Source organism: Tachysurus fulvidraco, chromosome 23 (assembly GCF_022655615.1).
Source record: "Tachysurus fulvidraco isolate hzauxx_2018 chromosome 23, HZAU_PFXX_2.0, whole genome shotgun sequence".
NCBI classification, from domain to species: Eukaryota; Metazoa; Chordata; class Actinopteri; order Siluriformes; family Bagridae; genus Tachysurus; species Tachysurus fulvidraco.
In genome coordinates, this window is record NC_062540.1 from 2839299 (window position 1) to 2855117 (window position 15819).

General features: G+C 39.6%; 1 protein-coding gene across 7 annotated transcripts in view; it reads left to right on the plus strand.

The window, feature by feature from the left end:
• Positions 1–15819, plus strand: part of ghrhrl (growth hormone releasing hormone receptor, like) — a 38230-nt gene that overhangs the window by 11684 nt on the left and 10727 nt on the right. For all 7 annotated transcript variants that reach the window (XR_007139330.1, XR_007139329.1, XM_027145294.2 and 4 more), the window contains exons 2-7: positions 5037–5151; positions 5619–5726; positions 9866–9957; positions 12206–12303; positions 13003–13135; positions 13584–13731. Coding sequence is in view for 5 of the 7 variants with exons in the window: in XM_027145294.2 (XP_027001095.1) it covers positions 5037–5151; positions 5619–5726; positions 9866–9957; positions 12206–12303; positions 13003–13135; positions 13584–13731 (694 nt within the window). In the remaining 2 variants the exon portion in view is untranslated. The remainder of the gene's footprint in view (positions 1–5036; positions 5152–5618; positions 5727–9865; positions 9958–12205; positions 12304–13002; positions 13136–13583; positions 13732–15819) is intronic.

Here is a 15819-nt window from a genome sequence, read left to right on the forward strand (position 1 = left end):
TCTTGTCCAGCTTTTTATCCAGCTTCTAATCCAGATTCTCATCCAGCAGCTTTTCCAGCTTCCCATCCAGCTCCTGGTCCAGCTCCTGGTCCAGCTTCCCATCCAGCTCCTGGTCCAGCTTCCCATCCAGCTCCTGGTCCAGCTCCTGGTCCAGCTTCCCATCCAGCTCCTGGTCCAGCTCCTCATCCAGCTCCTCATCCAGCTCCTCATCCAGCTCCTCATCCAGCTCTTCCATTCTTAACCAAGCCAACCAAAGCCAAACAAAACTATGGATTTTGCTCAGATAGAGTACTCTGTCCTTCAGAGTAACAGGTGTGAAAAACATCAGCATTACTGTCTCTCTCTCTCTCTCTCTCTCTCTCTCTCTCTCTCTCTCTCTCTCTCTCTCTCTCTCTCTCTCTCTCTCTCTCTCCCCTTCCATCAGAGCTAAGTGCTTCAAAGCATTAATTTATTTTTTTATAGAAAACCCTTGCACTAGTACACATTAATGACACATCACCTACAGCCACGAGTGTGATTTAACAACCCATGTATAATGTGAACCTGCCTCAGCTGGGTCCTAGTGCAGAAATCAACACAATCCATCCATCCATCCATTTTCTCTAGCACTTCTACTATAGAAATCATTTAAGTCAAGAAGACGCTACTTGCTCTGCATTCCCAGGCTTCCGTAATCAGCTCCAGAGTTCGTACCCGAGCGCTAATTCAACAACATAACATCCTGACACACGTCTGTGTAGTTATTAGTTTGGTGATGGGTGAATCTACTCCAGCAAATGATCTTTCTGCGTGTGAGTAAGACACGTTTCCCATTTGGCAGTCAGACTGAACTCATCTCATACTGAGTCTTAAAAGTAACAGGCCGCTTTCAATAAAAGGAGCATTTCTTTTTTTCATATCAATGTTTGTAGAAGAAGTCGCACGTAAGGCTCGTTTGTACACAAACTTCTGAATATTTACGTCATTAACCAAGTTAAGTAAATCAGCAACATCTGCTGTGGTATGTGGTAGCCTAGTGGTTAAGGTGTTGGGATACCAATCGGAAGGTTGTGAGTTCGATTCCTACATCCACCAAACTGCCACTGTTGGGCCCCTGAGCAAGGCCCTTAACCCTCAATTGCTCAGTTGTATAAAAAATGAGATAAAAATGTAAGTTGCTCAGGATGAGGGTGTCTGAGACATGCTGTAAATGTACTCTAAATCCTCCGAGCAGGAATTAGTCAGTGTTCTCACACTGAGCTGCAGCTCTCACCTCTGTCTTTTCATTCATTTTTGCATTCGTTCACGAGGAAAGGTGCAGGATGTGATTGTTCTTTCTCCTTGCATGATTGAATAAGCGTCTTTTAGATAATTACCAGAACAAGCACCACAGGTGCTGCGTGACATTCTCCGTATGTCCGAACTCCAGCACGCTGGCATCACTTCATCTGCAGCTCTGAAATAATGAAGGATTAGAGGCGTATAAAAATGAGCTCGTCTCGTTACTTTCATTATGGATTTTTTTTTCATTTGTAGATCTAGGATTTAGATCGTGATGTTGCTTTGACTACTGAATTAGACCTCTTTACGACTGTTGCTTTTGTTGTCGTTTTTCTTCAAGCTCATCATCCGTACGATGCTCATATTCTTTTTACACCCGGTGCTCTCGCTGACGCAAGGCTCCTGACAGAGAGACTCGTGTAACCCTCTGAAATAAAACGTTTAACTACATTGCTTCAGTTTTTACTCAGAGCGACATCTCATTACACAGTCATGAACAAGATGAATATTTTCCATGAAGAATGACTTGTCTCTGAAAAACGGCACAGATTTGATGTCTTTCACACTAAAAGCTCATCTTTCCGTTCGAAACAAAGAGAGAGACGGAATAACAGTTACAGTATGACCTCGACATTGCATCCCTGACCTGGAGGCCTGAACAAACTCCATCACTTAGTCCATAGACATAATTCCATAAGGAATAAGCAATATGCAGATTAAACACTACTCACTATATGTTAACGGTGTGGGGATAAAAACAGACCCAAATGCAGGACAAGACAAAACCAACAAAAGAGAAGGACAAGTGCCTAAAGACTAATTAGACACACTTCACACTACACACTACATAGTACACACTACATACTGCATATTACACACTACACACTACACAATACGTACTACATACTACACACTACATACTGCATATTACACACTACACACTACACAATACGTACTACATACTACACACTACATACTGCATATTACACACTACACACTACACAATACGTACTACATACTACACACTACATCAAATTAAGTCAAGTCAAGAAGCTTTTATTGTCATTACAACCATATATAGCTATTGCTGTACACAGTGAAATGAGACGTTTCTCCAGGATCAGGGTGCTACATAAAACAAAGACAGGGCTAAGGACATGTAAGTAGTCTTAGATACATAAAGTGCAACTGTGCAACCTGGTGCAAACTGTGCAGGACAAGACAGACAAGACAGTGCAGGACAAGACAAACAAGTATAAAAAATGCAATACACAAAAGACAATAAACAGTAACAGAAACAGCGCCGACCGACCGGTGTAAATACTGTACGTGAATAACAATATTTCAAACAATAAAATGTTCAAACAATATTCCGTGCAGTAATATTATAATGGACACAGTTTCTTAGCAGCAGGTCCTTGGGATAATATAAAGAACTGTGCAAAAAAACAGCAAATGAAATATTGTATAGTATGTGCGAACATATGAAGTATGTACATACTACATACTCCACACTACACACCACATACTACACACTACATACTCCACACTACACACCACATACTACACACTACATACTCCACACTACACACCACATACTACACACTACATACTCCACACTACACACCACATACTACACACTACACACTACATACTCCACACTACACACTACATACTCCACACTACATAACTACATACTACACACTACATACTCCACACTACATAACTACATACTACACACCACATACTACACACTACATAACTACACATTACATAATACATACTCCACACTACACACCACATACTACACACTACATAACTACATACTACACACCACATACTACACACTACATAACTACACATTACATAATACATACTCCACACTACACACCACATACTACATAACTACACACTACTGTACATACTACACACTACACAACTACACACTACTGTACATACTACACACTACATACTACACACTACTGTACATATTCCACACTACATACTACACACTACACACCACATACTACACACTACATACTCCACACTACACACTACATACTCCACACTACATAACTACATACTACACACCACATACTACACACTACATAACTACACATTACATAATACATACTCCACACTACACACCACACACTACATAACTACATACTACACACCACATACTACACACTACATAACTACACATTACATAATACATACTCCATACTACATAACTACACACTACTGTACATACTACACACTACACAACTACACACTACTGTACATACTACACACTACATACTACACACTACTGTACATATTCCACACTACATACTACACACTACATAACTACACACTACTGTACACACTACACACTAAATGACTACACACTACTGTACATAACTACACACTATACACCACATACTTCACACTACATAACTACACACTACATACTCCATACTACACACCACATACTACACACTACATAACTATACACTACACACTACTGTACATACTTCACACTACATAACTACATACTACACACCACATACTACACACTACATAACTACACATTACATAATACATACTCCACACTACACACCACATACTACATAACTACACACTACTGTACATACTACACACTACACAACTACACACTACTGTACATACTACACACTACATACTACACACTACTGTACATATTCCACACTACATACTACACACTACATAACTACACACTACTGTACACACTACACACTAAATGACTACACACTACTGTACATAACTACACACTATACACCACATACTTCACACTACATAACTACACACTACATACTCCATACTACACACCACATACTACACACTACATAACTATACACTACACACTACTGTACATACTTCACACTACATAACTACACACTACATACTCCACACTACACACCACATGCTCCACACTACACACTACATACTACTGTACATACTCCACACTCCACACTACATACTCCACACTACACAACGACATGATACACACTACACATGGCACAAAGCAGGTAATCAATCCTCACTCAGCACATCCTGTTGATCAGCAGCGTTTTTCTTTAGCCGCACTGGGCTGCACGTGCACTCCATTATCGTTTTAAGGAAATAAACACTTCAAAGGTAATCATTATCCAGCTAATTGGAATGCCTTAGCCTGGAAGGAAAAACATTTCTATATGTAGCAGGATCATTACAGTAAATCATTTGGGACACAAGCAATACCATCTGACGCATAAAATACACTCAAGCAGAAAGCGTATTATATTTTATTATATTATGCTCAGTTCACCTGATTTCCTGCCGTTTCCTACAAACAAGAAATGGAGTCCGAATGGGTGACAAGACTAACTTTTACTGCTTCTGCATGTTATTTTTGGCAAGTGACCATCAGTGAATATGCAGCGTCCCACCTCCTTGTGGCAGCTTTATTAATGGATGTCGTATTTCCACACAATCTGTCTCTCTCTTGCCTTTTCATGCATTTGACCTCGCAGTTTATTTTTCATGGTTGATGTATTTTTTTTTCTGAAGAGCCAGAAATTATCGATTTTATCAGAGAGGAAGAACGTGTGCCACATTCTGATACGGTTTCCAGCTTGAAAGCAGCATTCAAGGAAAACCTCTGTGAATGTGACTCATATTTATTCAGTATTCTGATCAGTTTCTTCTGATCACTATGTCCATTTCGGGAGCTCTGTGTCTACTGCGTCTTTATCTCCTTTACTTTCTTTCTGTAGGTTTGGGCGAGTTTGCACCCGGAGTGCGAGTATATATTCCAGCTGGAGCGAGAAGAGCAGCTCTGTCTGAAAGGAATCGCTGAACATGAAAACCTCAGCGCTTCAGGGCAGACGGGTCAGACTTCTTAAACGTATTGAAATTTAGATTTACATTCATGGTTATTCATTTGGCAGCATCTTTTCTATGAGACCATTTAGGAACGAGACGGCACACACTTCCAAGAAATTTCCTTGCCTTTTTCTTTGTTAAACATCAGATCTCTTTGTAATATTTCATGACAGTTGGCATGGCAATAAAATCCATGGCAATAGAATCCACTATGAGGCAAAACTGTGGTCTCTGTGGAGCCTCTGACTACAAAAATGATGTGAACCTCCAACATCCGATCAATCAGACGAAGAAGAGTCCTTTCGCTTTGTCTGTTAATCAGACTGGTTATCAGTGCGGAAAGCATGAACGTTTAGACGCTTTGTAGGTGTGGTTTTGAAACAAAAACAGCAGATAAACAGAACAAAACAGCTAACATTGGACTAAAATGCTAAAATTGGACAAACAGACAAATTGTGTATTTGTGTGTGTAGGCTGCCTGCCAGCATGGGACTCTGTGGTGTGTTGGCCCAGAGCTGCAGTTGGAGAAATCGTACAGTCCCCATGTCCTGCTGTTTTCTCTCTCTTTAGCAACCACACAGGTATGACACATGCATACACAGATCACCATTTATTACATACGACATACAACCAGATCACCATTTATTACACAACACACAACCAGATCACCATTTATTACATACGACATACAACCAGATCACCATTTATTACACAACACACAACCAGATCACCATTTATTACATACGACATACAACCAGATCACCTTTTATTACACAACACACAACCAGATCACCATTTATTACATACGACATACAACCAGATCACCATTTATTACACAACACACAACCAGCTCACCATTTATTACATACCACTTACAACCAGATCACCATTTATTACACACCACTCACAACCAGATCACCATTTATTACACACCACTCACAACCAGATCACCATTTATTACATACCACACACAACCAGATCACCATTTATTACATACCACACACACCAAGATCACCATTTATTACACAACACACAACCAGATCACCATTTATTACACAACACACAACCAGATCACCATTTATTACACACCACTCACAACCAGATTACCAATATATAGACTCCAATCACTACAATATCACCAATCACAACAAACCACCCACAACCAGATCACAATTTATTACACGACACAAAATATAAAACACTAAACCATCCTCCTTCTGCTTAATAAATAGTTTTAGCAACCACAGGGCCGTACCTCAAACCCACCACACAAACAGTGTGACAATTTATACTGGGGATCTTTCAGACCCCATTGTGAAGCAAACTGGTCAGGATTCAAAGGTCTAAAAACAAAAGAAGCAACACAGCCTAATCCTGCCTGTCTATCGCCATGTTTTATCAAGATCACACAGATACGTCTGGGCATGTTACTAGAAAATAAAGAGCACAGGAAAGAAACACCAAAAAGACCTGTTTCATTTAGCTCAAAGCTAGGCATGCACACACACACAAACACACACACTCGCACGCACGCACAAACACACATTTGCACACACACACACATTCATTCACAAGTCATTGTCATTTCCTCATCAAACCAACAGACTTTTCCGATTTCAGCGATATTTGGCTAATTAAATTAAATCTATTTTTAAAGTTTCTGACTTGGAAATAACAGCAAATTATGATGGAAATGTTATTTTTCAAATTGAATCTCTTCATGAATCCTTATTTACTTGGTGTTCTTTAAATTGCATCATATTCCTCCCATCCCATCTTCTGAATGAATGAACTTATAAACATTGTTCATCCAACAATTTAACCAATAACAACTCCTAACAAATCAGTGAACATCTAACCAGGCTGCCTGGAACTAGCTGGAGAATCAGCTACGATAAATAATTTTCACAGTTGTTATGTTTCAAGGACTCATTAAATACGTAAGACAGACTGTTATGTATAAATGTGAACAACAGGATGTCATATAAGTCATCCTCGGAGGTAAAAGCGCCAAAGTTCTTTCCTCAAGTAAAAGTGCAATTACACCTCTAATTAAATCTTCAGGTAAAAGGAGGAAATGCTTTACTCAAGCTTAATTTAAAAACTTCTACATTTAAAGTATAGTGTAAATGAACAGAAGATAAAAAAAAACAGAGTTCACCACAGAATCACTTGATATTTTACGCTGAGTTTAGCTCCTGATGGGAATTTAATGTCAATTTTTAACCAAGGAACCAAGAAAAACATTTTGCTAGCATGCTAATTCCTCAGGCCATACAAACTAGCTGAATGCTAATCACTAGCTGTGACAATTCATGTAAATTCAGATAGATAGATAGATAGATAGATAGATAGATAGATAGATAGATAGATAGATAGATAGATAGATAGATAGATAGATAGATAGATAGATGCTAAAAAGTCACACTTTTCATGAGTCCTTTTTATATTAGCTACATTAGCCTTATAGCTACATTGTCCAAAGCAAACCACACACACTAAACATGTCTAAATGTGGCTGATAGACTAAACACCGGCTTGTTGTTGAATTCTTTATCATCTCTGCCAGTGGCATAGCCAGGAAATCATTTCAGCTGGGATAAAGACAAATGCTAAATAAAATCCCTACATGATCCCTACACTTAGCATGTCACATTCATGCATCATTTAATCATTTATGGCATGTCAGTTAATTATTTAAGGCATGGTATAAACTACAGTCAAAAAAATCTTGTCAACTTTGGTTGTGTTTATAACGTTAAAAATGCAAGAATATAAATGCTGTTATGCATCTGATTGGTTAGTCTTGTTTCTCACCATTGCTGCTGCTGCTAGAAATTCAAATGCGATTCCTTTGTGTTTATTTGACCTCTGGGGATGATAAATCTAGAAAAATGTGGCATACACAATATGACCAAAAGTATGTGGATGCTTGAGCTTCATTCCCATATAGTGTATATATAATCCTCTGGGTTTTATGTGTGATATGTTATCCAGACATTTATTAGCATTTTAAAGAAAATGGCTTTATGACATGGCTTTTGTCTGACGATGAATAAATCACCACACACTAGTCTTCGTACATCATCCACAAGTTCTACCCAGTCTCAGTTGAGAATCTGTTAATCACATTAAGTGCACCTGTAATCAGCTCCTCAGCAGAGCTCTTATTCAGCTACTCGATTCCCCGAGTTGAAGATGTAATTAAAGAAACCCAGCAGGTTGTTCAAAATTCAGAACAAGCTAGAGGAGATTAAAATAGCTAAATTCTCTCTCTCTCTCTATCTCTCTCTCTCTCTCTCTCTATCCCTCTCTCTCTTTTCTTTTACTCTGTGATACTGTGGTACAGCAATCACCCATAACATTTAAACCACTGATAGAAGAAGTGAATAGTTTTGATTATCCCATTAAGGTGACGCCTGTCACTGAACAGTCGGTTCACCAAGTCGATGTGTTGGAAGCAGAAAAAATGGTTGAGTGTGAGGATCCGAGTGACTTTAACAAGAGACAAATTGGAATGTCTAGATGACGAGCATCTCCAAAATGGTTGATCTGGACCAAAAGTGATCCAATGAAGAACAAACTGTCTGGTCTGATCCCACAGAAGTTGAAAGGTCATTCATTACACGTAAATAATCTCATTCTTATTTCATCTTGTTTCTAGCTGGAAAGCTTTCTACCCTTGAGAAAAAATATGTGTCTCCATTCTAAACAGGATTACCTTAAAGCCAGGTGGATGTTTTCTCAGGAGATCCAGTGCCTTTGTTTGGATAAGCTTGGATCCTCCAGTGGCTAAGAACTCTAATACTGACTCAATGTTCAGCAACTGCTAACAGGATAAAGTGAAGAGCGAAGGAAGGATCGAGTCGAGCTTAACAGAGACTGGGTTTAAACACATATAAGATGAGAGGCAAATAAATATGAGGTTATTTCAATGCTAAAATATTCATGGAATGATTTGGGTGATGAGATAATTAGTTATTTGTTATAAATAAAAATTTGAGGAAATGAATGAGTGATTTCAAAAATGAGTGATTTCCTAAGAGGCCATGGATTATTATATTTTTTTATTTCTTGTTTTGTCTTGATAACAACATTTTCTCATTGGTTTTGTCGCATTAGCTCAATTTTCTCATGATCTCTGCATAAGAACATGTTCTAGAGGCAGTAAAAGCACAGTAACGCTGCATCATGGATGATCACGTGTGCTTTTACTCTGATCAGGGACATGTGATTGACAACTTCCACATAAGTGTCTGACACTTAAGAAGGAGGCTGTGACGTCTGCATCTTTATCGTCGGAGACAATATAGCCGTGTATATTTCAGGGGCACGGTTTTTAGATACGTAGCAGTAATAGAGCTGAAAGGGAAACGCGAACATCCACAAGCTCTTACATCGTACTGTACCTTAAGTGTTCGAGCAATTCATAACTATTCTCCAGATTTTGATCCCATTTGAGCTCAAGCGCAACAGTGACACTGTAAATCACATGGCAAGTCTCCAAGTCAACAGTCAGAAGCTGAAATTATTCTTCACATGAGAATAAATCTGTTCTAAACACACGTGATTACATTAACTGTGATGCTTTGTTATAATAAAAGAAATCAAGCAATTCGATGGAACATCACACCAGCCTGTTCTTCATTAGTTTTCTATAGAAGATATTTAGTGATATCTTTTATCATGGATGTTTAATATCTGACTCGTTGTCCTGTAGGTACAGTGAGTCGGAACTGCACCGGTTTGGGCTGGTCGCACCCGTTCCCTCCCTACCACGAAGCCTGCAGCATCGACGACGACATCCCAGAGGTCGGTGCAGTCTTTACCCAAAACCTTCTGCATTTACAAGCAAGATAATACCAAAGCTACAGGATTTACATCTAAACAAATCTGCTGGTGTTGTCCCAGTTTGATCAGTCTAATTTTATAGGCTAATTTTAGAGATAAATAAGAAATATTTTATGATGGTGATTAAATGCGTGTCACGCATGACCTTTTACAGAAGGACGTTGTATATGATACGATATCATCAACAAAGCAGGTTTGAGGGTTTCTACTCGAGTGAAATGCCACCTAATTAGTTCCCAGATGGATAACCGGACTTGTTCATTCAGAGTTAGTCTTATGCTTTGAATGTTTAACCTGACTGTCACATATAAACAACCGTCGCTTGTGTCAAGATCACGCCCAGACTTTTTACTTGAACCATGTGGGTTTTTTTTTCGTTTCTGTTTTGTGTTCACGTGTCTGCCCTGCCCTTGTCTAAGTCCTTCTCGCCTCAGCACACCCGTTCCTCATGTGTCTAATTGTCTCCCTTTTTATTCTGGCTGCTTTGCCTTGGGCACTGCGGAATCCTCGTCATTGTATCGTCTTCGTGTGTCTTATTTTTTGAGTTTTGATTTCTCTTCTTTTTCCCAGTATTTCTCAGGATTTGTGTTTGTTTTGTGTTTTTATGTAATAAATCATGTTTTTTAGCTATCCTTGTGCTTGGGTCTGAATTTTATCACGAAGACATCCCTCGTTTTCAGTCAGCTTGATGCCGAACGAGGTCCTTATGGAAAGTATAGGAATGTTTTATGGAAAAATGGAAAACTTCTGTTAGTCCATTAAGAATACGGTTTAATTTAATTCAGATGTAAATAATTTTTTTTATTTTAATTATATAAAGTCAAGTATTGGTTCTTGGTGATCCAGTGGCAGGATCCCTTGCAAACCAGTTTTGATTCCCGGGTAGAGAACCAACCCAGCCGCAGATGGGTTAATTGTTCATTATGTATGTGTTCATTCAGAAATCTTTATTGTCCTCAGAATTTATTGTTTAGCTAAAAGTTTCCCTCAAAACATTTCGAAACATTTTATTGATCGACTGATCTGAATCCCCTTCTTTTAGGTCCGATGTGTCTTCCAAAATCTTTAAAAATGTCTGTGTAGGTTTGTCATACAGGCAGCTTATGTAGGTGTCATGACAGCCTATAAAAGACAGGAAATTACAGGCAATAACATTTAAAAAAACGGTCACAGTCATCAATCTTTACCAGTGGGTTGTTGATATTCTTGATGTTTTTTTTGTATTGAAAAAACATATATATTTATTTATGCAAATGAGGCATTAATTAAATATGAATACATTTGCATAATTTGTACCACCTAAAAATCTTGATCTGTTATAATAGCATTTGTTCAGCATTTGTTTGAACTTTAAGGATGACTTTTACAGTTTTTTCTGGGGTTTTTTTTTTGGTCAATTTTATGCAAAATATTAAATCGGTCATAAATACAATTATAATCAACATTGTGGGAAACCGTCCTCTGTGATATCTAAGTTCAGCTACAAAATGAGATTTTGTTTTCATAAGGTAATAAGGTTTATAATGGAGCGTGTGATGTATATCATACCATCTGAGGAGTATATAGTAGGTGGAGTTTAAAGCCTTCCTTAAAATGTTAGATAATTTAGAGGATAAGTGGATAATTGTCACGACACGGGGTAAGGACCCAAACGCAGGATAGCCAAAGCAAACAGGGTTTAATAACAAAGGAAACACTAAACAGGACACGGACTGAAGACAACAGTTGATTCCGCGCTGCCATCGGCAATGCGGCACACTTAAATACAAAAGACAATCAGATACAAATAGGAACGGGTGTGGAAAAACAGGGAGGAACACACGAGGGCAGGGCAGACATGTGACGAGGAACATAAACAAACAAGTGCACGTGGCCAAAGTCCGGGCTGAGTCATGACAATAATAAACAGTCAAGTAAACATATCATACTTGACTTTTGACAGTAAAAAAAAAGATTTTCCATTTCACTTTTTCACCCAGAAAATGTAGAGGATGCAAACATTTCCTCTTCACCCTGCACTCTCAGATTAAAGCTGTTATTCTCCACTTTAGTCATCATCCATTGCTCTGTAATTCACAAGCAGTCCTGATCCCTTACTTACAACCTCCTGTGTGATTTCTGTAAAATATGTCACATTCACATGTCACTTATTTCACTGACTCCTTCATTCAGAACAGCATGATGGTTAATTGTGTCTACCGTATGTCAGGAATCATACTTCACCACAGTGCGACTGATCTACTCCATCGGCTACGGAGCCTCTCTGATCTCGCTGTCTGTTGCGGTTGTAGTCCTGCTGATCTTCAGGTACTCCAGTATTTCTTTTGTTTTGTTGGGTTTTTTTATGTTTTGTCCCAAACTCTGATCCTTGAAGTTTTTCCCTTATGTCGTAAAACCTTTTATCTGTTTCTCTGAGCTTGGTGCTAAAAGCAAATCTAATCCACCGTGATTGTCAAGAAAATCGCCAACATTAATTGAGCACGTTGTCGTTTGGGTTTGGGCCGCCGCAGATGCTAAATCTGATAACACTCAGCAGGCTGAAAAGAGTAAATTAATTACTGCCATGCGAGGGACCACCGCTGCGATAGAGAGAGCCATTACGGTGGGTGATTGCAATTTACCTGCTGCAGACAAAATAGACGGTGGCCTTTTGCTAGCAGAGACGGCGGACATCTCTTAGTGAGGATTATCACTTCATCTAGATGAGGTGTTTCAGCTTTATACCACAGAGTTGATACACTCTTGATTGTCAATCTTGATTGTTGTAGTTCCTTTAACGAAGAAAACACTGGGAAATTTCAGAGTCTTATCAGTAACATGATTGTTGATTATTTTTACTAAAATAGCACAACCCCAACCTCTTCTTCTTCTTCTTCTTCTTCTACTACTACTAATTTAAGTTTTTCAGTGTTAAATGTGTCATGACCGTGACTGTGTGTGTTTGTGTGTGTGTGTGTGTGTGTGTGTGTGTGTGTGTGTGTGTGTGTGGTGTCTGTGTATATGAAGGAGGCTGCACTGTGCAAGAAACTACATCCACATCCAGCTGTTCATCAGCTTCATCCTCAAAGCAGCGTCTGTGTTCATTAAGGACGCTACGCTCTTTGGCAGCGAAGATATCGACCACTGTTCCCTCTCTACTGTGAGTCTATATAGATAAAACACACACACTGACACACAATGATGGATGAATGGACAGGTAGATGGATGGGTGGATGAATGGATCAACTGATGGGTGAACAGATGGATGGATGGATGGATTGAGGGATAGATGAACGGATGGGTGGATGGACGGACGTATGAACGGATGGATGGATGAAGGGATGGATGTGTGGATGTGGTGCAGTGGTCTCAGTAAACACTATCAATAAATAATCGTTAATTATGTTCCTGTCCAACAGCATCATTGTGTCAGGTTTTATTCTGTACCTATGTGATATTTCCCTCGGCTCCGTGTCTAACACTTGTCTTTCTTTTCCCAGCTACATCACAGCATGACTTTACCACTTTATTCTCTTCAACAATTTTTTTTCTTCTGTTCATAATAAGTTTGTCTCTGTTCTTAATTCCCCCTTGTCTTTCTCACGCAGGCAGGTTGTAAGGCTTCTGTCGTGTTCTGTCATTACTGTGTGATGAGTAATTTCTCCTGGCTGCTGGTGGAGGCGGTGTATCTCAACTCTCTACTGCTGTCTGCTCGGAGTCGCCCCTGTCTCTGGGGCTTCTCTCTGCTGGGCTGGGGTAAGGGGGCTTAACACCACTGCTGCTTCTCTAATAGTGCTCCATGTGCTTTATGCCTAGAAGGCAGTTGTTTATAATATAGTGCAGATTTTATCTCCATGTATTCTTACCTTGACGATGTCTAAGGATTGAGCCAAACCTAACAGATAAAGTCAATGTGGCTTCATTTTCTTTTCTTCTTCTTCTATCTTCCAATAGAGATATAAATGGATGTCAAAAGTAATGACATTATTTGTAACTGTGGATGTATCCAAAATGCCACACCTCAGGTTTCACCTTATAGTTTTACACACTATCCCTTTCATTTTGACAAATTTTAATCAAGATTTTTTTTTACTTCAGCCCCATCCCCTATCCTCTATACTAGTCCACCAAGCCCCGCCCCCTTATTACTCTTACTTTACACCAGGCCCGCCCCATCACTAGTTCACTGTACACCTGACCCCACCTCCTCATCACTCTTTTACTGTCCATCAAGATTTTTTTCTTCAGCCCCATCCCCTCTCCTCTTTACTGTCCACCAAGCCCCGCCCCTTATTACTTTTACTTTACACCAGGCCCCGCCCCATCACTAGTTCACTGTACACCTGGCCCCACCCCTCAACACTTTTTACTGTCCTAAAATTTCAATCACATCGATATTAACTACATAATATGGATTTGCTGCGGCTGGGGATTTAAGAAAGCAAAACGATTTGAAAACTATTTCATGCACAAAAAGCTGCATTATAGAGCACATCATGTCATAGATGAAGCATGATGTCACTGTGACACTATGCTCAACGCTTCAGTACGTTTCTCACGCTTCTCTCTTATCGTTAGCAAGAAACGGAACAGAAAGCAGGGTTTTATTTGGTAAAGGAGATCATCAGAATGGTGTGAAATGGAGAAAATATCAGCAGAATGAAAAGTAAAGGAACCCAGAATCAGAACAGACATAACCCAAAAAAAAAAAAACCTTAACAATCCGATACACACAAGCAGCCAGTCAGAAGAATCCGCTCACCACCGAGCGTCCCTCAAATCAATGAAGTAGTTTAACACTCGACTGCTTATCATTCGTCACTTTCTGTCTGACTCACATTCTTCTCTGCAGTCTGATCGGTGAAAAACACACGACACAGTATTTGTACCAGGTTCTCCTTGCAGGATCTGAGTTCATGGTGCTTTTCATCAATGGTGTTTTTCTTGCTGCAAATTTCTGTCGTCATCCGGCGCCACACACTGAACGATAAAAGAACCACTGATATAAAAACCGACTTGCCACGTTTGTTAGTCTAATCACTATAAATCAGATTTCCAGACTTGTATGTGACTCATTTGAACCATTTTACGGTTTGATGCTGGCATGTTGTTCTTTTGTTCCTTGTACCTAACCCAGACGGTCTCCTCGCAGGACCTGGTTTCATGGTGATTTTTTTGTTGTTCTTGCCACTAATTCCTTCCTTCACGAAGCAACACAAACCAAATGAAAAGTGACTTTTTTCCAATTTCGTTCCAGCCATGTTGATAAGTTGCTAATTGCAATCAGAATTTTGGACTCTTCTGTTACTCAATTTCATCAGTTTAGGACTTAATGTGGGTTTTTACCTCACGGGATTTTTTTGATGCCAGGAATTTGCAGTGAGGATAACAAAACAGATGAAAAGCAGCACACAGGAACTTCTTGCAACGTGAGAACCATGTACGATATGCTCGGCTGTTTCTGAAGCTTTGAGGGTCCCAAGTGAAATCCCACTTTCTTACAATGCCCCCTGTGGCAAGTTGTGGGCATGTCATGGCCTAATGGTTAGAGAGTCTGACTCGTAATCCTAAGGTTGTGGGTTAGAGTCCCGGGCCGGCCACGACTGAGGTGCCCTTGAGCAAGGCACTGAACCCCCCCAACTGCTCCCCGGGTGACGCAGCATAAATCCACTGCTCCAGGTGTGTGTTCACGGTGTGTGTGTGTGTGTGTTCACTGCTGTGTGTGTGCACTTTGGATGGGTTAAATGCAGAGAACGAATTCTGAGTATGGGTCACCGTACTTAGCCGTATGTTACATCACTTTCACTGGTGGTGTGAGTATATATACGCGTATATGTACTTATT